This window comes from Ovis canadensis, chromosome 14, assembly GCF_042477335.2.
Source record: "Ovis canadensis isolate MfBH-ARS-UI-01 breed Bighorn chromosome 14, ARS-UI_OviCan_v2, whole genome shotgun sequence".
Taxonomy (NCBI): Eukaryota; Metazoa; Chordata; class Mammalia; order Artiodactyla; family Bovidae; genus Ovis; species Ovis canadensis.
The window spans coordinates 17569809-17595104 of record NC_091258.1 but is presented as its reverse complement, the minus strand read 5'-3'; the positions used below and the strand labels follow the sequence as shown (position 1 = coordinate 17595104).

General features: G+C 49.7%; 3 protein-coding genes across 3 annotated transcripts; all 3 read right to left on the bottom strand.

Annotated features, from left to right (window-relative positions):
- Positions 1-3838: 3838 nt before the first annotated feature.
- On the bottom strand, positions 3839-4836 carry LOC138418545 (synaptonemal complex central element protein 1-like). Its single transcript, XM_069549937.1, has 4 exons — positions 4806-4836; positions 4347-4542; positions 4133-4217; positions 3839-3983 (listed from the first exon to the last, which is right to left on the bottom strand). The coding sequence occupies exons 1-4, from the start codon at positions 4834-4836 to the stop codon at positions 3903-3905; spliced, it is 393 nt and encodes a 130-aa protein (XP_069406038.1). The 3' UTR covers positions 3839-3902.
- Positions 4837-5295: 459 nt separating this feature from the next.
- On the bottom strand, positions 5296-15794 carry LOC138418544 (uncharacterized). Its single transcript, XM_069549936.1, has 9 exons — positions 15734-15794; positions 10121-10219; positions 9745-9807; positions 8114-8246; positions 7923-7997; positions 7323-7370; positions 7018-7072; positions 5744-5827; positions 5296-5485 (listed from the first exon to the last, which is right to left on the bottom strand). The coding sequence occupies exons 1-9, from the start codon at positions 15792-15794 to the stop codon at positions 5360-5362; spliced, it is 744 nt and encodes a 247-aa protein (XP_069406037.1). The 3' UTR covers positions 5296-5359.
- Positions 13410-25293, bottom strand: MON1B (MON1 homolog B, secretory trafficking associated). The gene is made up of 6 exons (XM_069549628.1): positions 24983-25293; positions 24410-24567; positions 21810-22130; positions 20442-21261; positions 19922-20069; positions 13410-17319 (listed from the first exon to the last, which is right to left on the bottom strand). Exons 2-6 carry the CDS (start codon positions 24555-24557, stop codon positions 17110-17112), a joined length of 1647 nt encoding a protein of 548 aa, XP_069405729.1. The 5' UTR covers positions 24558-24567; positions 24983-25293; the 3' UTR covers positions 13410-17109.
- Positions 25294-25296: the final 3 nt, after the last annotated feature.

Sequence of the window (25296 nt, the reverse complement as noted above, 5' to 3'; positions counted from 1 at the left end):
CGGCTGTGCTTTTGGAATGATTGGGGTCTTGGGAGGTTAGTATCTTTTGTACTCTCCTTAGAAATATCTCTTGCAGCTGAAGGGGAGTGGATTTTGCCACCCCAAAATATGCCAGTTACACATGAGGATTATTTTTTTTAGCTAAAGGCAACCAAGAACTCAGTAGATTCAGGAAAAGCTCTTTACCTTCCCTTCCACTGCCTAATTTACATTGGAAAGAAGGCCTGTACCAGAAAGAAAAGTATTATCAAAGATAGCATTTTGAAACAGGAGGGAAGGGGCTGGGCACAACCTTCAAAAGAATGACAAAGCTGGTGAGGATACAACATAAACTATTCAGAACCAGTGAGGTACAAGATGGTGGAAGATGTGACTTTCAGTGGACTCTGCACCTCATTATGTGTTCATTCGGAGAAGGCAACAGCAACCCACTCCAGTACTCTTGCCTGGAAAATCCCATGGACAGAGGAGCCTGGTGGGCTGCAGTCCATGGGGTCGCTAGGAGTCGGACGCGACTGAGCGACTTCACTTTCACTTTTCATTTTCATGCATTGGAGAAGGAAATGGCAATCCACTCCAGTGTTCTTGCCTGGAGAATCCCCGGGACGGCAGAGCCTGGTGGGCTGCCATCTGTGGGATCGCACAGAGTCAGACACGACTGAAGCGACTCAGCAGCAGCAGCAGCAGCAGCATGTGTTCATTGTAAATATTAGCATATGCTGAATGATACAGCCACAGGTCCCGTGACCATTCAGAGGCCGATCATGAAAAGCAGAGTGGTGGCCCAATTCCTGGAAATCCCCATCCCTTCCCCCAAATTGTTGGAATAATCCTCCCACTTATTAGCCTATGAAATTACCCAGGCCACAGAAACTAACCACCCAGTATTTCGGGGCCACTCTCGACCTTTGAGATAGACTACATTCTGTCTGTGCAATGTGTATCTCTCTAAATAAATTCATTTCTTATCTTCTATCACTTTGCCTCTCACTGAATTCTTTCTGTGATGAGACATGAAGAACTCGAGCTTGTCTTAAGACCGGTGTGGGATTCCAATTGAAAGACAGTGGGTTTAAGTCCTAGCCTGTGGGTTCAAGACATAATCTGAGTTTTGGCTGGGTCTGAGTTCCATCTGAAGTGTGTGGTTTCAGTTTTACCTAAGAAACGTATGTGCTGACCAGGCAATCTTTGTTTCTGCAGCATCTCCTCTGCTTTCCTGTGAATTACCTTCCTCCCCTTTGTATCATCAGACCCTACCCCTCTCCTTAGCTCTGGTGTTACATAGGATGTTGTCACCTGGATGTCTTTTAAGCCTTCATAAATTTATGGGGCTCCATAAATTCATTTTTCCTATTACTCTCTCACATCAATTTAATTATTAGGCCAGCCAAAGAACCTAGAAGGGAAGAAGGTAGAAATTTTTCCAGCCCTACACATCCAAGCAACTGTACAATACTGCCAAGAATATTTGCTCTTTGTCTCGGCTAAAACCTGACAAGGTATTTAAGGGAATTCTTTTTAAAGAATGGTCAGATGTTGACCAAGTTGGAAGCTGATATTCAGAGCCTGACGTGAGTTTTTTTTCCCCAAGGCTTTCTCCTTTAAGCTAAAATGAAACTATGTACCCACAGCAGGGAAAAACCTTCTGAAGCCTTCGTGGAAGGGTTACTAAAACATTCCCAAGACACATAGCTCTAAACCTAGGACAAGGGAATCTTCTGACTTCCATCTTAGTTGAAAATCTTCTCCCTGATATAAACAAGCAAACTGAGGATAATGTAGTTGGGTGAATAGGGCAGCTTCCATATCATTCACGTGTGCCCAATCCTTTGAGGAATTAAAAACTGTACTTTTCTTACAAATCTTCACAACATCAGACATGTGGCTCCAGAACCAATTCAAAGCCCACCTATTCTTTTTTACCAAGTCCCAAACATTCCCTGGGAGAAGGAAATGGCAACCCACTCCAGTATCCTTGCCTAGAGAATCCCATGGACAGAGGAGCTTGGTGGGCTGCTGTCCATGGGGTCGCACAGAGTCGGACATGACTGAAACAACTTAGCATGCATGCATGCATTGGAGAAGGAAATGGCAACCCACTCCAGTGTTCTTGCCTGGAGAATCCCAGGGACAGAGGAGCCTGGTGGGCTGCCACCTACGGGGTCACGGAGTCGGACTCGACTGAAGCGACTTAGCAGCAGCAAACATACCCTATTCATCTCAAAAACCTTGCAGATATTTGTAAAACCTCTGAACTTAGCAAACAAAAGCCATTTGTGGTGGAACTTGCATTTTTCTCTGTGCCTTTTGAGATGTGAGTTTCCTCCAATCAGGTCGAGTTAGTCTCCACTTTCAGAGTTCAGTCTGAGAGAGGCAGTCCCACGTGCCAACCATCTCCTTGTGTATCACACTGTATTCACATGAGGGGCAATTTCACTTAGCTAAGGGTTCAGGGGAGATTTGGGAAGAAGTTGACCAGGTTTATAATAAGTTCTGTGCACTTGGTGTTTTGCAGAGTTTTGGTGTCTAACTGAGTTTTGCAGACATTAAACACTTTGCCTGAGGTCACTCAGTGACCAGGGGAGCCAGGATTCGAATCTTAGGAGGAAAGGGATGTCGGCGGACTCCCTGGGCTGTCCCCATTTGTGTGACATAGGTGGGCTGGGATATAATGACTCATCGTCGTCATAAGTGATCGCCAACATTTACCAACAGTTGCTGTGTGCCAGGTCTTGTGCTCAGAATAGTCTAGAGAGACGAGAGCCATCTGAACTGGCCCACCAGGGATTCTCTGACATTATCTCCCATCCCTCTTCACCTCCCTCTGCGTCACCACACTGGCCTCCTCCAGATGCTCCTCAAACAGAGCAAACTCAGCTACCCTCCCCCACTCCCTCCACACACTCAGCCTGTGCCCACCCAACCCTGCTGCTCAGGGCACCCTCCCTCATCTGGCCCACTTCCTCACTGAGATCTTCCCCCACCTGCTATTTAAACTCAGCAGGGCCTACAGCAGAGCCTGGGGCACAAGCAGATGTTCAGCAAATGCTTATTAAACCCACAGTGCTTGGTAAGTAGCAAGTGGGGCCCCCAGGCCAGCCTCCTGAGCAGCTGATATCCTTAACGGGCTCTGTGGTCTGGGAAGACTGGGGAAACGGCAACCCAGATGAGGACACAGCAGGGCAGAGGCCCTGAGATGACGAAGTGCTGGGAGAAGTGGGGAAAATCATCTGTGCGGCTAGAAGCGCACATGAGGATGTGAGAGGTGAGGCTTGGGAGGAAGCTGTGGGGGAATGCAGGGGCTCTGCAGGCTGGGATTTTGCTCTGAACCCCAGCAGACTGACAGGACCTGCAGTGAGTTCTTGCCAAGTCCCCTTTAGCCCTTTAGGCTCCCTCCCCCACCCCCCACCCGTGGCGTAGTGGTAAAGAATCAGACTGCCAAAGCGGGAGACGCAAAAGACTCCCTGGATCCCTGGTTGGGGACGATCCCCTGGCGAAGGAAAGGGCAACCCATTTCAGTATTCTTGGGAGAAATTCATGGACAGAGGAGCCTGGCGGGCTACAGCTCCTGGGTTGCAGTCGGACATGACTGAGCACACATCTTAGCCCTTACTGATAAAATTCAGGAATCCGAGATGAGGCCAAGGAAATGGAGTGGCCTTGACACTCACGCAGACCCTGAGACATCCCGAGCCCGCCAAGGGGCTGGTGGGCGGAGCCCGGCCGAGGCCCGGCACAGGCTGCCTGGCCGCCCCACCCCCTCGGGCGAAGAGAGGAGGGGGGCACGACCCCGACCCTTAAAGACCCCAGAGCACAGACTCAGCCCGCAGAGGAGGAGCACGGTCCGCAAACGTGGCCTTTATTTCCGGGCGAGCTTGAAGGAAGATGGGGCCGGGTGGGTCCTACTGGCCTGCGGCGGCCGTCGGGACCTGCTGCATCGGCGGCGCCAGGTCGCCCTCACTGGGGAGCTGGGGGCCGGCCTGCTGGGGTTGGGGGGCGGGTGTCAGGCCTGCTGCTGCGGCGGGCCCGGTCCCCACCAGCCGAGGACGCCCCGCGCCCGCACGCGCGCCTCCCGCAGGGACCCGGGGCCCTGGCCGCCCGCTCTGTCTCGGCGCGCCTGCCGGCTCTCTACCTCTCCAGCGCCGGCCGGGTCCTCTGCAGCGTTCTGGGTCTGGGCGGGGGCTTCCCCCCGGAGTTTCTCCGGCTCCGCCTTCAGCCTGCGGGGAAGGAGCGCTGAGGATCCCGGGGGCCCGCCGGGAGGCCCGGGAGCGGGGGGAGCCCCGCCCTCCAGGGAGCCAGCGCTGGGGACAGGGCTCGGTCCCTCCCCACCTCCCCGGCCCTCTCACCCGCCGATCGCCGCCCGGGCGGCGGGGGCCTCGGGCTGCGCAAGCAGCCGCCGCTCCACGTCCTCCAGCCGGGCCAGCGCCTGCCTCTCTGGGGGTGGGCGGGGCGTCGTGGGCGGTGCCGGGGCTCCCGCGGGCCGCCCCGGCCCCGCCCCTGCCCCGGGCCCAAGTCCCACCTTCGAAGAGCAGCTGCTCCTTGCTGCTCTGCAGGGCACGGATCTCCCAGGCCAGTCGCCGCTTCAGCATCTGCTAGGAGAGAGAGGAGCCCTGTCCCTGCAGCTCTCCTGGTCCTCTCCTCCTCCGCGTCTCTCGGAAAGTCCTTATCTGAATTAGTGGGTTCATGCCTTCATTCAGCTACCCATTCATTCGGTGTGCAGCTTCTGCTGGGGCCTGGGGGGCTCGGGGAGAGATGCTTTCCCCCTCAGTCACTCCCCAGGTCCCCGTGTACCTCTTAAACCTCACCTCTTCCCACTATTTCATCCTCCAGCCCCATGGTTTGCTCTTCCTTAAATACACCAGGCAAGGTTCCCTCCCAGGGACATTTGCACTCTGACAACTGCATGGCTTCCTTGCTTATTAATCCATGTCTGTGTTCAGATGACACCTGCTCACAGAGGACTTCCCCACTGGCATTACAGGATCCATCGACTTATTTTCTTGTTTTAGACTCTGGGCATGCCCACCCCGTGTCTCTAACCAGCTTGGGGACAGCAAAGACTTGGCCCCTCTGGAGTGCTGCTGGACACATCCAGAGACACTGGCTGAATGAAGGGATGGCCTGGCCATGTCTGGGTCAGAGTTCCCACTCACTACTGCAGGATGAGTACTCTAGGCAAGCAGGAGGGGAGCGAGTTTAGCAAAGGCCAGGGCAACAGTCTGGGCGCCGGAGGCTGAGTGCGGCAGTGGGGGTTGGTGAGAGGTGGCTGGGTGGACTGAGCTGAGCGGGTGACAGGAAGAAAGGAGTCAAGGACCACCCCTTGGCGTTGGGCCTGAGCAGTAGGAGGACCCTGGGCCCATCAGCAGACACGCTGGAGCCAGGGGAGGAGGGGCTTCAACAGAGGCAATGATACTGGCTCACGTGGAATTCCCAGAGGTCCTTGTGTGGGCCTATCAAATCCTCCAGCTGTTCTTCCATGGGCAACCTAGGGGCCGACATCCAGGAATAAGCAAGCACAGGGTAGGACTGACACCCAGCCTGGCCCAGTCTGGGGCTTCAGATCTGTGCCTAGGGCTCCCTCTGCTAGGAGCCCCTTCATGGGTTTTATCCTCCAGGCCTTGCATCCAACAGCTCACCTTGCAACAAGCTTGCCTTCCAACAAGCTCTCCCTCAGGCAAGCCCCACTCCCATCCCCCACACCAGGCCACTCCAAGCCCTAGACCCAGGGTCACCCCAGGGTTACCCCAGCTTCCTCTGTCCTTGAGTCTCTGTGATCTGAGAGTTTTGGATAGAAATTTGCTCTGTGTGCTCTGCCAACATGTAGTTCCTGGGAAAGGAAAGAAAACCCTCAGTTACAGTCTCTGAATGAGCCATTAAGCCTTCTAGCCGGAGTGGGGCTGGGAGTCTGTTCAGAATCTTTATCATTCTCCTTTTTTTAAATCAAGTGTGAACCTTATGAGCCTTTCTTGACACTCTCACCCTGTCCATTCTGTCTCCCATCAAACCGTGCCTTTCCAAGAAATCCCTGTGAAGGGTATATTGGTTTAGTTTCATACATTCTAAAGTCCAGGGTTGAAGCCTGGATCTGCTATTCCACTATAATCTTATACAAGTTATTCAACCTCTGTCGATCTGTTTCCTCACATGTAAAATGGTGGGACTGTCATTGTGAGGACTGGTTGATAACACTATCTGCTCCTCAGACAGTGGTAGGTGTGGTGTGATTAAGCATATATACACTTTAACTATCTGTCATCAGGTTTTCCCATGTTATTAAAATCTTGATGCCCCAGGGTGTGAGACCTCTGGTCACAAGAATGTGTTAAGCAAAGGTTCAAAGGATGGAAAGACAGATGGACAGGTGGCTGGACAGTGAATTGAATAGGTGAGTGATAGGCTGGAGAGATGATGTCTGGTTAGAGAAATGATGAGTGGAGGGATAATGGATGGATGGAGAAATACAGGAAAGACTGACAGATGGCTGGCTGGCTGGATGGCTGGGTAAAGAAATGAATGGCTACATGGATGACTGGAAAGGTGGAGAAAAGAAAGAATGGCTGGCTGGATGAAAGATGATTAGATGGAAGGCTGGAAAGATTAATGGCTGGCTGGCTGGCTGGAGAGTTGGATAGTTGGTTGGATGTATGGGAGAGTGGTTGGATGGGTCGGTAGATGGATGGGTGTGTAAATGGGTGGCTGGGGGCATAGATGAGCAGACAGATAAACAAATGTTTTGGATGGCAGAAGAGCTGGATAAACCATAGGGGAAGACCTAAAATAATACCAGTGGATGGAATTTAGTATCCACTTGATAAAGAAACTAGCAATGAATGATTAAATGAGTTCAGCTGAACACTACCACTTATCAAAGATAAGCAGGAGAGGCTCTCATCTAGCCACTCGATTTTATACAAAGGGAAAATGAGTGTGTGTCCAGGATTTCTTTCCCCTAGCTCTTGCCCCCTCCTCCTTCAGGCCGGGAAATGAGGCGGGGAAGAACCGGGCAGGACCTCTTACCTCTGTGCCTCCTCTGCCTTCCTTTGGCAGTACAGCTGGAGGGTCCGCAGTGCCTCTGCGGGGAGAGGGACCAGGGGGCTCTGAGGAGTCAGATGGGGCAGAAGGGGGCCTCACAGCACACTGGCCAGGGCACTGAGGGGACTTCAGTGTTTACTCCAAGTCAGGTGGCAGCTGAGGGGCAGATCTGAGCAGAGAGGGAAGCACCTCGCCTCTGATCTCAGGGGGATTCCTCTGGCTGCCTGGGAACTTCAGGCTTTTGTAGGGGCGCCGGGTAGAATAATGAGGATGAAAGGGCTGGTAAATACCTTGCTTTCTGCTCAAAACCTCCTCTAGGTGCACTTTCTCTCCATTCACTGGAAAACACAGGGACACTTTTAAGTCTCCAGGGGCCTCATCCTATTCCCAGACTGCTATTTCATGCAAAGGGAAGGCCCCAGGTTACACAGAAGATAAAACAACCTCAGGGGAGGGCAGTGTCTTCTTGCTGGCCCTGCACCCATCTCCTGCTAGGGACCATCTTGATCTAGCTTTTTCCCCCTGGGAGCCCACACGCCCTGTAAGAAGGGGTAAAGGACTGCAGGACTCCCTTGCGTAGCACGTGCACAGTAGAATGGGGAGAGGATGAGAAATGCAAAAGTACACCATGACAAGCAGGAATGAAAGCTATGAAGAAATAAACCAAACTGGGGGTGCGTGCGAGACAAGGTGGTATTTGGTGTTTAGAAGGGGCCGCCAAGGTAGACCTGTTGGGGTGAAATTTCAGCTGAAAGGTGACTCGAAACAGCGCGAGGTGACGTGGGTTATGTAGGACGAAAGCATCAAAGGTGGAGGGAACAGCCTGCGCAGAGACCCTGAGGTCAGCACTGGCCACGAGCTCTCTGCGCCCTTCTGCTGGTCCCACTTACAGGAGTCCAGGTCCCGACGCAGGGCCTCCCAAAGAGCTTGGGCTTCTCCCAGTTCCTCGCTGGATTTCTCCTTCGCTGGGCCAGAGAAAGGACGAAGCGACAGTGTGAGGTGGCCTCCAGCCTTGCTGTATCCTGCAGACTGGGATGCTGTAAACCCACCTTCAGACAGTCCAGAGGGGCCTGGATCTTACAGGTGATGCAGCGGGGGGTTCCCCAGCCCATGCCCCTCTCGGCCAGCGGGCCTTCTTAGATCCTGGAGTTTACCTTGCTGAAGCTCATGAATCCGGTTAATCAGGTCTTCAATCTGTGGTTCCAGGCTTCCCTCTGCAGAAGGAAATAGAAGATTGAGCCAGAGACGGCAGGTGCCTGGCTGTCCTGGGCAGGAGGAGCAGGGTGGGTGTCGGCACTGTGTCTCTGCTGCTGTCGATCAACATTTATGGAGCATGCAAGAGAAACCCTTGCAGGGCCTGCATTCTGGGTGGGAAAGATGGACACTGAGCAAATATTTGTGATGTCAATGCTGGTGGCAGTGGATGCTGCGAAAGGACCATGAATGCAAAGCCCCTGCAGGGACTGAGACATATGCCTAAAACATTCGGCTAAGGGGCCTGGGAGGGCTGGCATGAGTCTAGTGAGCTAGCGGAGTAGCAGGAGGCAGGGTGGAGAGGAGGGGGTGGCAGATGGCTCAGGGTCTTCTGGGCTGTGGCAGAGGCTTGTGCATGTAATTCTGAATGAGGTGGGAGACAGTAGACACCTCCTGAAAACCCCCACCACATGGAAAGCCTGGAAGGGTGGGTTGTCGCTTCTGCGTATCTGGACTCTGGTGTTCAAATATGAGGAAGATACCACTTGCATTTTGACAGCTATCAAATTCTCCAATGACAGGAAGATCACTGCCTCTTTAGGGAGTCATCTCTAACTTCGCACAGTCCAAATTTCAGTACTCTGAATGCGGAAGCCCTTCTCGTCCTCTCTGGCTTCAAGGTTGAAAGCGCAGAATTGAGGGGAAATTCTTCCCAACCTTTGCTGGGTGTCACTACCACCCCGAGACATCCTGAAGGTCAGTTTCTGGATTTTTAGGAGGCCACCAACCCCAGCTCCTGTGAATTCTTGGAGACTGAGTGCTCTCCAAGGTGCTGATTAGGACGTGACTCCCTGAGGTCTTTGTTTTACGGAGGTTAGGGTCACTCTACATTTTCAATCCCCCTATTCCTCTACCTAATTTTAGCCTAGGCAGCAGCTCCAGTGCTGTAGCCACAGAGTCAGGGAAAGGAAGGTTTTCATTTATTTGGAACAGACCAGTGGATTGTAGTATTTTAAGCTGCTGATGGACTAGGGGAGAGGGAGATCCAACCTCAAACCCAGCCAGTACTTTGCCCCAACCCTGACGTAGATACTGGATGCAGGCTGGCTCCCAGTCTCCCATCAACAAGCAAAGCCAGGTGCAAAGCTGTTTGTGTTGCCATCTGCCATTTGTATATAAAAAAGGACAAAGAATATACACCGAAAATGGATTTTTTTAAAAAAAATACCAGAAAATTTAAAAATAGTTGCTGCTGGCCTATGGGTCAAGGAAATGGATGGCTGGTGTGTGTGTGTGTGTGTGTGTGTGTGCACTCATGCATTTGTGTGTTGGGGAGTAGCTTACATGTCTTGAATTTCTAAGCCGTGCTTTTGGTTGAAAGAACTAAATGGTATAAGAGGGAGAAAGTGCAATGGGATAATTTCCCAAGGTTGTGAGTTGAGGGGTCGGGGATTGAACCACATCTTCCTGTTTTAAAACCTCTTCAAGTTAAGCCTCAGACACAAGGAGACACATGACCTTTCTGCAACTTTTTCACCATTTCCAGCAAGTCTTCGGTCTTCTCTGAAGACTCGGTCTGACCTGTGGGATGAAAACCAGAATTACAGCATGCAGTGAGAGTGAGAGGGGACTGAGGAAAGGTCCACACTTGCCTGGGCAGGGAGGAAGAAAGTCTCAGCAGGTTCTGAGAACACCCTGGGCTGAACCAAGGGTCGGCCGAGGGGCAGCCCCCCAGCCAGGGCAGGATCCCTACAGGACCCCTGCCTTTTGTCCCTGAGGCCGAGGGAGTGTAGTGGGTGACTCAGAACCTCTACTGGTCAGCTCTCCCCGAGAGGTTGCAGGACACCACCCTTAGCAAAATTCAGGGGTGAGAGAAGTGAGGCACTTTTGTTACTGCTGTTCTCAATCAGTATGAAGTTGCAGGCAATGCGATAGGACAGAATAATTTCATATGGATTTCTTTCCGATAATCGTAGGCCACTACTTGCAAATTCTGAAAGAAGCGACGGGTTTAGGACATGGTTTAGCAATGGCTGCTAACATCCACAAAAGACCCCTGGATATTGTGAGCCTCCTGATGAAAGAACACAACACCACCTGTGAAGGACTCTGCTCCCCATCCCCCAACCCCGACCAAGAGAAAAAGAAAAAGGAATACTACCAGATTTCCATTTCTAAATACCAATTCAGAGGAAATATGAGGAATAGGAAAACATGTTAAATGACACAATGGGGATGAAGTCAGCATCATCCAGATGCTGGGAAATTCCACACATAGGACAACGTGGTTTCTTCAACAAATAAACTACAAAGAAGGAAAAGAGGGGAAGAGGAAACTCTATAGATTAAGAGATGAGACATATAGCAATCAACTCTAATGAACAGACTTTAGTTAGGTCTTGATTCAAACGTCATTTTGCCACATATATTTCTAGGGTACTTTTAAAAGTGAGCCCATGTTACTTATAACAACAACAAAACCAGCAAAAATACCAACATCTTGCCCTCTTGTAAAATCAGTGAGAAAAGGGCAACTCCTAGTGACTCACTGCTTGCTCTCTAAGAAAAACTAAGCAGAGAAGATGAAAAGAAGCTCACAAAACACACATGACATCCAGAGTAAAGGATGCTTACCCACCTTGGTACACAATGCAAAGTCCCTCCCTCAAGACCTAAGTTCCGCAGGCACCCTCTGCAAGGCCACCTGCGTGACAGGCTATTTGTGTGTGCTCAGTGACCATTCACATCACAGACAAGCAAACCACATACAAGCATTTTCTGATAAAGATGGTGTCACGTCCCAAATGGCATTTCACAGTTCACATTTTTCCTTTTTATTTGAAAAATATTCATTGGTTTGACTGCACCGGGTCTTGTGGCACGCAGGATCTTCGATCGTCGCTGCAGCATTTGCGATCTCTAGTTACGGCATGTGGCATCTGCTTTTCAAGTTGTGGCGTGCAGGATCTTTAGCTGCAGCATGTCAACTCTTAGCTGCGGCACGTGGGTCTAGTTCCCTGACTAGGGATCGACTGAACCCGGGCCCCCTGCCTTGGGAACGTGCAGACTTAGCCGGTAGACCGCCAGAGAAGTCCCTGCATTTTTCTATTCGATATATATATACTAATGATCTTAGGTTGCTGCTTTTGCTGTTACAAATAATGCCACAGTGACTGTCTGCATTAGTTTTCTTGAGAAGCCATAACAATACCTCTACGTGGGTCTTTCTTTTGTGTCTTTCACCTTAAATTCTATCTTTGTATGTCCAAATTTCCCTCTTCTTATATGACACCAGTTATTAGATTAGGGTACAACCTTATTCTACACGACACTTAACACAGTCTCAAAAACTCTGTTTCCAAATAAGGTCACATATCAAGGTTCGAGTGGACATGAATTTTAAGGGGACACAATTCAATCTAATATAAGATCCTGGTACATTCTTCTTTATGCATGCATCAGAATGTTACTGAATGAATTCCTAGAAGACTACTGGATGGATCAAGGGGCATGTATGTTACTAAATTTGGTATTTTGAAGTTGCCCTCCCCTTAGAGGCCCATGGAAGACTCCTTCCTCATACTCTTATCATTCAAATATTTTTTCAACCTTTTGCCAATCATATATGCCAAAACATTATTTCATTTCAGACTTTCTGGTAGTAAATACAAAAACTTACTCAACTCCTCTGGATCAGAAATTCCACCTCAAGGCATCTATTTTAGGAAATAATTAAGGATGGTGGGCAAGACTGTTTCATTGTCCATAATCTTAAAATATGGAAGCAACTTAAAGATACCTTAGTTGATTATGGCACCTTCATAGGCTAAAATTCTCTGCAGCCATTAAAACTCATGCTGTAAATCAGGGGCTCTTAACTCGAGCTTATTAAATTTTGCTGAAATATTTGTTATTATGTTCACTTTCTTTACATCTTTTCCCCTTATATTAGTATGCATTCATTTAATTTTGCATTTGAATTTTTAAATTACTTAATAAACAACTGTAGAAGAATAAGGAGTAGAAAGTAAAAGTATCCTCTCACCAACAGTCCCTTATCCAAGTCACTCCAAGTTTGAGGAAGACACTCAGAACTCAGTAAGATGTATTGCATGTATTGCTTTAATTTTCACTTACCCAAGTAACATTCTAAAAACATTCAAGCACTACAGAAATATGTAAAGTAAAATGCAACTCCCTTCTCTTCTTAGCTCTCAATCTTATTGTCTTTCTCTGGTATCACTGGTTGGTATGTCTCCTCTGGATACTTTTAAGTTCTTCAAATACTCTTAGTATTTGGAATAAAAAAATTAAATCTACTTTAATAATAAAGGGAAGTGTTTGTGATTACTTGTTTTGTTTTTAATATTATGAGGATTTTCAAATGCACATGAAATTAGATAGGATACCGTGATGAACTCTGGTTTACTCACTGCCCAGATCTAACAATCACTAATATCCACCGATATTTGCTTCAGCTATTTTGTGTGTGTGCTGAAATATTTTCAAGTAGGTCCCAGACTTCATGACATTTCATCCCTAGATGAAATTCATTAAGAATCTCAAAAAACCAGTCTCAACTACTAGAAGACATTTTCTTAGATGACTGCAGTTTAAGAGTCTCACCAAGATTAACAATCATCACTAATCTTTGGATCATTTATATCACCAAATACCCACAACACATCTGGTTTCCCCTGATTGTCCCCATATGTCTATTACAGCTGGCTTGTTCAACCATTTCTGTGAAAGCTCCGTTGTTTCTCTCCACTGCATTTCAAGTCCTAGTCACACAGTAAGATCATGCTGCTGCTGTTGCTAAGTCGCTTCAGTCGTGTCCGACTCTGTGTGACCCCATAGACAGCAGCCCACCAGGCTCCCCCATCCCTGGGATTCTCTAGGCAAGAATACTGGAGTGGGTTGCCATTTCCTTCTCCAATGCATGAAAGTGAAAAGTGAAAGTGAAGTCGCTCAGTCGTGTCCGACTCTTAGCGACCCCGTGGACTGCAGCCTACCAGGCTCCTCCATCCATGGGATTTTCCAGGCAAGAGTACTGGAGTGGGGTGACATTGCCTTCTCCAAGTAAGATCATGAGTGATCGGTAAATCTTTTAAATAGTTCAAGTAACATCTTGACAAAAATTTAAAAAAAATCAGTGTGACAAAACAAAACAGCCTATGGAGTATGAGCCCCTTTGAAACATTTTATTTTGAAATAATTTCAGATGTACATGAAAACTGTAGAAATAAGCCACAGTGCTATTTGCCCCTGCATCAGATTCCACATTTGAGAGCATTTCTGCACACAAATTGCAGATATCATAACCCACTATTTCTTAACATTCCAGTACATATTTCTAAGGGAACTCTACCAGTATAACCATCAAAATAGAGGTGTTAATAACTTGACCAATGTTAATGTAGAATCCCCGGATGCCATTCAGCAGTTTCCCCTCTTATATTTTAGTTACTCATTACTACTGGCATTTTCCTTTAAAATTTAAAAAAAATGCTTTCACTTCTGCACAACCTCCAAAATTCAAGTCCCTTGTTCAGAGTCACCAGTTGGGCCTTTAACCTTCAGACATTTTTCTATGTAACACACATAGAGCTATAATTGTATAACTGAACTGCCTCTCTTTCTTAATTCTAACTTGCTTTCCCTCATTAAGAACATGATCCCTATGAAGCTTACTCTGTGTTAACGAATCACGGTGTTCGCCCCCCTTTTTTTTTTGGCCGTGCTGCAAGGCTTGCAGGATCTTAGTTCCCCAACTAAGGACTGAACCATGGCCACAACAGTTAAAGTGCTGAGTCCTAATTCACTGGACTGTCAGGGAATTCCCATAATCTTCTCCTTTTAAAATTAACTGTAATGAGTTAAATTGGAATTTATTTCTTCCTGCCTCTTAAAAAAAATAATGTCCACCACATAGGCATTCCGTAAAGTGTGAATATACTTAAAGTTAGCCATTTCCATGACTGTTTCTGCGTTTTGCTCCCATCAACATTCCAGTGACCCTGCCTGGTCCACACATCTGTGTATTCTATGATTTTCAAGCACGGCGACCAAAGATAAGAAACAGCGTTTTAGATGCTATGCGTATTCTGACAAACTGCCTCCAGCAAAGCCTTTGCTGGCCACTTCTGCCATCAAGGCAAAAGAAGTCCTGTTCTGCCAGAGTAATCAATAGCAGATATTCTTCCTGTTCTAAAGCCAATTTGGATGGTTTAGAAAGGGCAACTTGATATGCTTTTCAATTTTCTCCATTGCTGGTGAGGTTAATCACAACTTCCTTTTTTTAAAAAATGTAATAATACTAGGGATTTTTCCCCCACAGTGGCAGCTATATTAAGTGCTTAATAAGGGCAATTTATTGGCATCTTCTTGTTGAAAGCTTGCACTCAACATGAGGCCATAATCTAAGAGAACTCTCAGTGTTATTTCATTATTCATACAATAAAAAAAGAAAATTACTGAGCACCTACTTTTGCCAAGTAGGCACTGTTTTAGGTGCTGGGGAAATGGTAATGAATGGTCTGTTCTCAAGAAGCTCACAACCTAGGGCAGACAATATCCAAGTACATAATCATAATCATTGTTGTCATCTGCATAGATGTGTTTATTATCAATAAGGTGGTCTAAAGAGTGTGTAGGAAGGTCAGAAATAGATGAAAGGAGTTGACAACTGTTAATACACAGTGACCAGTACATGGGCATTCATTTTATTTTCTGTGCTTAAGTACATTTTGAAAATTTTTATAGTTTAAAAAAAAAAGTGCTAGTGGCATAGCGGGGGATCATTGTCTTCGACAATTTTCCTCTTTTGCCTAGACTGCAATTTCCAACTCCCTCTAGAACAATTTTGTCTTTCCTTTCACTGGGGTAGGGGGTGTCAGTATTAATAAAATGCCCGGAGAAAAGAAGCTCTCTTGAGAGTGGCCATCCACGATTAATATTTAAGAGTCCATGCAAAGTGTGGAATGTGCTGGGAGGGTGTGAAATGACGGTATTGGAATTACTGTTAAGTTTTCTTAGATGTGGCAGCAGTTGAGTGGGTTTTGTGAGATCCACCCCTTTATTGTTTGAAAAGATGAATACTGAGGTATTCTATTTAACTCACGTATAACCAAAAAAATTGACAAGTTAATCTAGATGCTGAGAATTATACGTTGGACAGCAGTGTATAATTCTTTTTTTTTTTTAGTACTGGTACCAGTATTTCATTATTGTAAGGAGACAAAGGGCTTCCCTGGTGGCTCAGACGGCAAAGCATTCACCTGCAATGCAGATCCGTTTCTTCCCTGGGTTGGGAAGATCCCTTAGAGAAGACAACCCACTCCAGAATTCTTGCCAGGAAATCCCCTGAACGAAGGAGTCTGGAGGGATACAGTCCATGGGGTTGCAGACTCGGACACGACCGAGTGACTACCCACTGCACTAGGGCAAGGGGACGAAGGTTCCCTCCCTTCGACCCTGGATGCCAGAGGCCCCTTGCCTTCACTACGTTCACCGTCCTCCACGACTTCCGGCAACTTCACTTCCCGAGGCTCCAGCTTCCCCGCCATTTTCCAGCACACAGCTGATACGCGCGCGCTTTGGTGATTGGTTCAAACAGAAACAAAACAAAAACACGCGCCGGCAGAAAGGCGGTACAGCGTGCACGTGTCCAGTGCGTCTCTGCGCATCAGTTGACCAGGGTGAAGAGCGACGGGTGATCAGCTCACCGACGTGGGCCACCCAGAGATCTCTGAGCGACAGTTAGCACGCACACGCGCAGCACGAGGCTCCAAGCTCCAGCTCAGCGAAACCCGAGGCAGGACTAGGGTCTTGGTTGTTGGGGTGTTGAGTGTTGCACACACACGCAGAAACTACAGGCAGGCCTCGCTCTCTGTCTCATCTCTGCTTGGGTCGTGCGGTTTGTGAGTCGGACAGCTGTGCAGGTGCTGTGTGGTGGTGCACAAGTGGTGCAGTCCCCTTTCACAAATCCTCATTTAACAGCCCATGAGCAGTCACGCGTGAACAGAATGGGCCGTGGAAGCTAAGTGGATCTGTGTAAAAATTTTGGATTTCAGTCACTGTGTGAAGTCGGGTACTTTGCCCTGGGTTACATAGGCCGGTGGGCGCTGGAGGTCACCTTCCTATTAATATTAGCAGCAGCCAGCACTGATGGGGTCACTTTATACTGGGTAAAGATGAAGCACATGAAGGGCAAAGGGAATGTCCTTGTGGATATCGGTTTTAGGCCTTTTATGTGCAGCTCTCTTTTGTTTAAAAATATCCTCAGGCCGTTTCAGGGCACAGACTTGGTCCTACATTTCCAATTCCAAAACTGCCGTGGGCCACCAAGGGAGACCCTGGCCAGCCCTAGACACTCTGGGCTGAGATCCCAGGGAGGAGCCAGGCCCCTGTCGCAGGAGCGAGCATGGAGACGGTCCCTGACAGAGGCTGGAACACCATCCAAGTGGAGAAGGTGAAGGCAGAGGGAGGGGAAGAGGAATTCTTAAGGGTTTTCCCAGAGGTGGAGGGGCATGAGGGGACTGGGTAGGCAGCCTGCTCACCTGTGTGCAATCACCCTGCCACCCATGTGTCTTTGGTGAGCAGCTCCCCAGATCCCGCTGCACTGCCCAGGAGACTGGGACCAGCCACAGGACATGGCAACCCACCCCAGTATTCTTGCCTGGGAAACTACATGGACAGAGGAGCCTTGCAGGCTACAGTCTGTGGGGTTGCAAAAGAATTGGACTTGACTGAGCGACTGGACACACACAGACATACTACTACCACCAACCCCCCAACCCTGCCCCATTTCCAGGGTGAAGACAGAAGGTAAAAGCCCAAGGTGGTGGTTCTCAACACTGCCCAGTCTGGAAGGTCTGCCTCTCAAGGGCCAGCAAACAAGCCATTGTGGGAAGCTTGGTCCGTAGAAGCCGCTGGGGCTGCTGGGGGTGTGGAGTACTTGGGTGGGTAACGAATGAAGAGCCGATCCTCCTCTTTCTTCACCCAACGCAGGAGTTTGGTCACTGCGAGGATGGCACCTGCCTTGGTCACCAGGGGGCTGAGGCAGGTATACAGCTCAAATTTGGAGGTCACCTGCGGGTTTGAGAGGAGACATGGTCAGTTGGTCCCGAGCTGGCCAAGCTCAGCGCTGTCCATCCTACCCTAGCCCTGTACCTGTCTTCTGTCCAACCTGGCCACTGTGCTAAAGCAGGTAAGCTGATGCTTCTGTATCATGAGTGGGCCAGGGGATCAGCCAGAACCAGTGATTTCACCCAGGTGCTATGTGTGTGTGCATATACACTCTCTGGACCTCAGTTCACTCATCTGTGGACTGGAGATAATGACAAGAGTGCTTAACATTTAATGAGTAGTTGTTGTATACAAAGTCCTGTTCTAAGTTCCACACACTTACATTTTTATCATCTGTAGCCTGGGTGTGATGTGAGGATTAATTCAACTTAATCTTCATACCAACCTGAGAGGCTTAACCCGATCCGGTCACCAGCACCTTTCCACACCGCCTTTGTTCTCCCCCTCATTCCTCCTGTGCCAGCCACTCTAGCCTCTGCCTGCTGTTCCTCAGACACAGCCAGGCTCAGCCTCACCTCATGGCACCCGCACAGTCCTTTTCCTCTGCCAGGTGTACTGTTCCTCGAGACACCCACATGCCCTGTGATCTCCCCTTCCACTTAGATGTCATTTCCTGACAGCCTGATCTAAAATCCTGGGACTACCAGATTCTGGTGTTGAAATACCATCCTCTACTAAAAGGTTCAAGGACTCACTGGACAGATGGTGGATTTCAGGATAGGCACAGAGAAATTACAAAATAAGCTTGGACTATCTTTTGCCAGAAAGTTAAGAAGAACTTAAGCAGTGATACAGATGTGTCAAAAAGACATAGGGGGAGGACTTCCTGGTGGTCCAGTGGTTCATACTCCACCACAGGAGACACAGGTTTGATCCCTAGTCAGGGAACTAAGATCCCACATGCCTACACAGAGCAGTCAAAAATTTTATTTAAAGAAAAAAATACAAAGGTACAGGGGCCAGTCTGGCTAAATCCATGGCTTCTGCTGACTAAATAAGCGAGAGTTTGAGCACAAAAATAAAAGACAGGAAAAGATTTTAGCTCATTGAATTAAAAAAAAATCCATGATACGAAGTTTAAAATTCAAAATTAAACAAGAGCAAGGAAAGCTCTTTCATACAGCAGAATCTCAACCAATAAATATAGACATTAGGATGAAATGAGAAAAATCACCACATGGTAAATGCCAGAGAAAACAGCTGTCACAGGCAAAAATCTTTAATGAATATTAAAATTAGTGGATGAAAATATGGTGAAAAAGAAAACACTGACCTAATCACCACAAGATACTGACTAATTACAAATGGCAAAAAGACTATAAAGTGGAGAAACCTGGCAGATATCACCTTAACGAAGTGAACAGGAGTCATGTCAACATTGGGACACAGTGATGTCATGGTCCTCCTGATACAACACAGAGAAAGACATCTGACACTTGTGCAAGAGGCTTGCTCAAGATGCGTGACCTGACAAAATATTATTAGAAAAAAACAACTTGAGGGGCAATCTACAAACTAACTGGCTGGTACTTCCTAAAAATTCCCAGGTTGTGAAAGACAAAAAAGACCAAGGGAATGTTCCAGAATAAACAAGACTAGGAGGACACAATCAATCTGAATATGCGCTCTTGGACTGGATCATGGGCCAGTGAAAGGATATGAGTGGGACGACTGGTGAAGTCTGAATGAAGCCTGTGGATAAGATGTGATTGCATTGATGTTAATTCCCTGATTTTGATGAGTTCCCCTGGTTATGTTAACATCTGGAGAAACTAAGTCAAAGACCTACTTCACATAATTTTTTGCAACTTCTTTGTGAGTTTAAAGTTGCTTGAAAATGAAAACAACAAAAAAATTTTTAATAAAATTCTCAGAATAATGCCTGATACATAATAGACATGCAACAGATGAGTCTAAAAATGTGCACTAAATGTCAGAATCTAAGGGAAGAGCCATCTCCAATGGAGTCACGTTGACCAAACCCCCTGAACAGCTGACCTTTACCAGAAGCGTGGACAGCAGTCCTGAAGAGACCACAGGGAAGGCTACCCCAAGTGGAAGGCACAGCATGGAACCAAGCCTGCAGTGCTAAAGTGCAGGGGACAGACAGAATCAAAGTTCAGCCGGTACCCACGGCCAGAGGGTGGGGCTGATGTAAAATTGACAGGCAAAGTGACTGTAGTTAATGGGACCTCTTGAGAGGGGAAGACATTAATGAGGGAATGGTCAACAGAACAATGAGTCTAAGAGGTTTCAGACACTGAGACTGATGGGTTTCAAAGACACATGGAAACTTCCCTGGTGGTCCAGCTGCTAAGACTCTGAGCTCCCCATGCTGGGGACCCAGATTGGGTCCCGGGTCAGGGAACTAGAGCCCACAGGCCACAACTAAAGAAAGATTCTGCATGCCACAACAAAGACCCAGCACAGCCAAATAAATATTTAAAAACAAAGACACGTGGAGTGACAGGGACGGATACAAAACCACAGCCCAGGCAAAGGGGTAGTGTGCTTAAAGGAGGCTGCTGTGGCTTGAGGGGATAGAGCGGAGGGAAAGAGGCTTGCAGCGTGGGAATCGACTCCTTCAGAGCCCTGCTCAACTCACCCAGGCCAGAAGGGTCTCCTTCTCAGCCACGTGGTAGATGAGGCGCAGCGGCCGGGAGGTGCTGTGCAGCCGGGCGTGCAGGCAGTGGTACAGGTCAGACAGGCGCTGTCGCTCCTCCTCTCTGCTGTAGGGGGCCTCCAGCTCGGGGCTGCATTGACGGAGGAGGGTAGGGGATAGGGTCAGTCTAGAGCTCTCTTGGTTGGCCCATCTCCCCTCTGTCTAGGGAGTTCAATTAAAGTAAGGGAGCTGAGCCTCCTCCCCCATTAGACTGGAGGCTTCTTAGGGCCTAACCTCCCTATCAAACATGGGGACTCCTGGAGTCTTGGGGTGTTCCTCTGCATCAGGACAGGGGACTTCTTGAGGCTGGAGGCTGACTCCCGCATCAGGCAGAGACCCATTCTACTGCCTCTCTCGAGAGCACGGCCGGCTCTCTCTCCAGAGTCTTGTCTGTTGAGCGGCTGAACCTTGCAGTTAGATAAGCTTCCCCACCCAGCCAAATGCCCACGGGGGCAGAGCCCACCTGGTAAACTGGGGCAGCTGGCGGTGATGGTCAGGGATGTCCAGCGGCTTATAGAGGAAGTGCCGGAGGCCAGGAGCACCCACAGCCTGCACACTGTAGGCTGAGGCACTGGCCGATGCAGCATTTGAGAAGCTGGCAGCTTCCCTGAGGGCACGCATGGCTCCGAGCGAGTGCATGCCCTCTTCGACCAGGCGCCGGCAGGTGGCCATGTCATGGAAGGCCTCGGGGTCGGTGCCCAGCAGCAGCAGGCAGACGGGCATGGCGTCCAGGCGGGCCACGTAGGCGTAGAAGAAACCATCAGGATTGAAGCGGGGGAGACACACGGGTGCCCAGGCCTCGCCTGCAGCAAAGGCCGGGGCCCCTACCCAGTCCAGCAGCAACTGCAGGTCGGCGGGGTCCAGCCGGCACTCGGCCAGCACCGTCCGCTCCTGGGCGGCTGTTACCAGGCGACCGCCCACCGCCAGCACCGAGAGGGCCAGGCCGGGCGCTGTGCAGCGTCGGAGCAGCGCGCCCAGCGCATCCCGCAGTGGACGAGCCAGAGGCACACAGCGCACGGCGCCCAGCAGGAGGGCCCCCGGGTCCCGCTCCACACTGTCCAGAAGTCGGTCCAGGGTGCGCTCCGAGCCGGCCAGCAGGCGGCGGAGATCATAGTTCTGCTTGCGCGCAAAGATGCGAGCCACGCTGGCGCGCGTCAGGGTGCTCACGATCTGGGCGTGCACGGCCAGCAACTCCCCACGCAGCTGGGCGGCTGACTGAGGAGTCCTTGACACGGCCACCAGCAGCAGCGGGCCCTGCTGTAGGAACACCAGCTTGTGGTCCTCTGGGGGAGGGGAGGGAAGGGACGGTCAGAGGGAGATGGGTCAGTGGTGGCATGAGGGGGTCACATGGGGCTCTTCCACAGTCCCCCCACCCCCACCCCCGACAAGGCACACACAATTGGTCCAAGCCCACTCTGTCACTCAGGGGACACCAGGACTAGGGTAAGGACAAACTGGGGGAGCTGGGACATTTGCAGAGATATGATGGGATGGTCAAGAATCAGGCATACAGCATGCAGTGGGGAAGATGGAGAAAGGAAAACTAACAGAACTAGAAAAACACCCAGCTCACACAGCTCCCACGCTCAGGCTCTCAGGCAACAAGGAAGTATCCAGCCAGTTATATCCCAGTGAGTTGGTCAAAAAACTCAGCAGGGTAAACGGACAGATAGACCCCCTGGACAGACGCCTGGCCAGCTTCCACACACACTGACTCACTCCTAACTAGCTCCACAGTGCCCTAGGCAGCCAGCCAGCCAGCCAGCCCCCCTGCCAGCCAGCCAAGGCCCCAGTCACTGTCGCCTACTCTGCCTCCTGCCCCTCTGCTCACCAGCATAGATGGCGCGAATGGCGTCTCCTGCACTCCGCACGAAGGACACCAGGGCTGTCATCACACCCATGGTGGTCGACAGGGCTTCCACGCTGCCGTACCGCGAGTAGATGGGCTTGCCGGCCTCGCTCAGCACAAACACGTGCTTCCGCTTGCTGCGCCAGTCCTCGTCACTCGGGTCCCCGCCCGGGCCCCCCGAGCCAATCTCAGGGCCGCCCAGAGGACTGCCCTCGGAGGCCGCGGGGCTCCAGAGCCCATAGGTGCATGATGGAGCCTCTGACTGGAGCAGCAGGCTAGGTGACTGGTCCTTGGTCTTGGATCCTGAAAGGGAGCCCCCCAGTAAGTCATCTGTCCACAGAACCAGCAAATCCCTACCAGCCCTGCAGCGATCCCTGCCACTGACACACACCTCCAGGTGTCTCCTCTGCCCCTCAGTGATGTCTACTAACACTTAGGTTTCAATGACCTCCCCCGCAAAAACTCCAATAAGCCCATCTAACTTTCATTACTGAACCCTCTACTTCCCAACCAAATAATTATTCCCCTTTCAATAACTGCCATTCCCAAGTTTGCAAAGCACCCCAACACCTGTGAATAATCATCGATATCTTCATCTTCAGTGAACCCCCGTTTACTCTGACCCCTCATGTACTCTCCGGATATCTGCTCATTACTTAATGGCCACCATTATATCTACTATCATCTGTGTCGGCAGTTATGCACCCCTAAGCCCTTATTTATCCTCACTGATGTCCACTCATCCTAACGACACTATTGACTCTCTTGGGCACCCATTTATATTCTTGGGAAAGACCGCTAATTCTCCTAAGGACTGCCATGACGATCCACTAACATCCAGATCTTTAGGACTTCCCCAACTTCCTATTTGCTCCCATCGCTGCTCGGTAACATTTCAGTGACCCCCACATTAACATAACTAATACCTAGATCTTCAATGATCTTCAGTGACTGCCCCAACCCACAATTTAATCTACTCCATGTCCACTGCATTCCCAATAATGACCACCATTGACCTCCATTAACATCCAAGGCTTCCAATGACCCCTACTGATTCCCCTGACCTTTATTCTCATTGATATGACTTTCCTTTATCCTCACTGATATCCACCCCCTCCCTACAATAACCACCATGCTGCTGCTAAGTCACTTCAGTCGTGTCCGACTCTGTGTGACCTCATAGACGGAAGCCCACCAGGCTCCCCCATCCCTGGGATTCTCCAGGCAAGAGCACTGGAATGGGTTGCCATTTCCTTCTCCAGTGCATGAAAGTGAAAAGTGAAAGTGAAGTTGCTCAGTTGTATCCAACTCTTAGTGACCCCATGGACTGCAGCCCACCAGGCTTCTCTATCCATGATTTTCCAGGCAAGAGTACTGGAGTGGGGTGCCATCGCCTTTTTTAATGACCTCTATTGCCCTTCCCCATGGCCATTATTAACATTCAACAGTGAAATCCACAAATTCATTGCCCTCTACTGACTACCCTCCCATTTATTTTAGTCCATGTCCACTGATCCCCATTGACAACCAGTATTATCCACTGGCAACTATGTATCAATACTTTCCCCATAAAATCCCAACGACCTCATATTCCCTCACTCTCTCATTGACAGTCCCCAGTTACCTCCTCCCAATACTTCCCAAGTTCTCAAAGACAACCCCTGTTACTGATTTTCAGTAATGTTCAATGATCCTTTCCAACAACTCCATCAACATCCACTAATTCCAAAGTGGTCAATGAGCACTCATTTCCCAATGATTTCTGCTAATCCTCCACTTAATACCACTACATATACACTGGGGTCTTCAAAGATCTTCCGACTGGTCCTCTGACTCTCTAATTGTCTCACTGATGTCCACTGTCTCTCCAGCAATGATCATCATTAAATCCACTAAGATCTGGCTCCTTAAAGATTCCCTCCAATAATTGCCATCAACTCCTCAAAGATGTAAATACTGAGTGTCCACTCGCCTCCACAGATCCCCTTTCCCACTTCAGTGATTTAAAGCCCCCAAAGACACTAACTTCTAAATAGTCCCCCTTGACCATATTAGGGCTTGCTTCCCTTGTGGCTCAGCTGGTAAAGAATCCGCCTGCAATGCGGGAGATCTGGGTTTGATCCCTGGGTTGGGAAGATCCCCTGGAGAAGGGAAAGGATACCCACTCCAGTATTCTGGCCTGGAGAATGCCATAGACTGCATAGTCCATGGGGTCGCAAAGTGTCCGACAGGACTGAGTGGCTTTCACTGACCATATTAACTTTCTTTTGGTCATCATTGATCTAAACAGCTTAAACCCCCTGGGTCCCTCTCTAACCTCAACTGATCCCTTTCTGATTCTTCAAGGGCCTATATTCACACCACCTCCCCAGTGAACATCCATTGACACTCGCTGATTTCCTTTTTATTCCTCAGTGATTTAAACTACAACTCGAGTCCCCAATGACTTCCCATTGATCCAAAGTATGGTTTAAACTACTTCCCTGAGTCCCAAAGACTCCTCTCTGGGCCCCCAAGAACCTTCCCCAAGAATAACACCCCTTAGGAATTCCTTCCAAGACCCTCGTAAAGGGAATGTATACCTGCTTTCTCCAAGCTTGCATCTCCAGGATCGGGTAAGTCCTTGTGAACCCCTCCACCGTCTTCAGCCTCCTCACTGGGGAACCGCATCTCCTCCAAGTCCTCCGCATCCCCAGGGACTGGGGCAGTAGTGTCTCCTCCGGCCTCCATCTGCACATCCCTGTGGGGGGGTGGGATGGAGGGCGACCCGCAGCAAAAGAAACTTCTTAAAAGCTTTTACTCAGCCTGGCCTCCTTGCACACACTCCTGGGGCTCGTTCTCTCCTGGCTTTTCAACAGGATGAAACATTCAAAAACACGACCACATACTTGCAACCTCCAACACTTCCCGCAAAGGAAGGCTCTGACAAGCCTCAGCAAATAAAGATATACAAACACCTGTTTTAACTCTGCATCTCAATTGGCCAGGTACCATTAGTTCCCGTAGCCCCGGAAGAACCACACTTCCGGGTGTGGCTGCCGTCCTGCCACACTTCCGGGTGCGACGCCTCTCTGAAGGTACTTCCGGTTGCGGAGCTTTAGTCGCCCTCCGGGCGCCAGACCCCTCCTTCCCACCGCCCACTCGTGTTCCCTCACCGTTGAAATGGCCCGCGCTGCTCCCGGGTCTACGACGGATCTGGCCGGCCCGGTCTGCACTCACTCTCTCCGCGAGAGCACGTGTGGCTACAACTGGGGCGAAATGGGCCCACTTCTCGTGCGAAAGCCGCCGGCGTGAGGGGGGCGCGGCTCTCGCTCAGCCAATCCGGAGTACGGAGGGCGGACTGCCTCGCCTCTGGCCCAATACAGCGGAGCCGGTCCCCTGAGGTCGTCCCGCCCCATTCCGTCTGAGTAGTGTCGCCACAGAAACCTTGCGTCAGGTCGCTGTTGGACCCGCCCATCCCTTGACTGAC

Coding starts and splice junctions, on each gene's coding strand:
- LOC138418545 (XM_069549937.1), bottom strand. CDS start 4,836: ATGGGGCTGGAGGATGAAATAGTGGGAAGAG. Junction 4,543..4,805: donor GGATGAAATAGTGGGAAGAG/GTGAGGTTTAAG, acceptor CCTGCAGAGCAG/CAAGGAGCAGCTGCTCTTCG. Junction 4,218..4,346: donor GCCCGGGCGGCGATCGGCGG/GTGAGAGGGCCG, acceptor CCTTCCCCGCAG/GCTGAAGGCGGAGCCGGAGA.
- LOC138418544 (XM_069549936.1), bottom strand. CDS start 15,794: ATGGCGGGGAAGCTGGAGCCTCGGGAAGTGAAGTTGCCGGAAGTCGTG. Junction 8,247..9,744: donor GGTGAAAAAGTTGCAGAAAG/GTCATGTGTCTC, acceptor TTCCTTCTGCAG/AGGGAAGCCTGGAACCACAG. Junction 7,073..7,322: donor GGTTTTGAGCAGAAAGCAAG/GTATTTACCAGC, acceptor CTCTCCCCGCAG/AGGCACTGCGGACCCTCCAG.
- MON1B (XM_069549628.1), bottom strand. CDS start 24,557: ATGGAGGCCGGAGGAGACACTACTGCCCCAGTCCCTGGGGATGCGGAG. Junction 22,131..24,409: donor TGCAAGCTTGGAGAAAGCAG/GTATACATTCCC, acceptor GCTCCCTTTCAG/GATCCAAGACCAAGGACCAG. Junction 21,262..21,809: donor CATTCGCGCCATCTATGCTG/GTGAGCAGAGGG, acceptor CCCCTCCCCCAG/AGGACCACAAGCTGGTGTTC.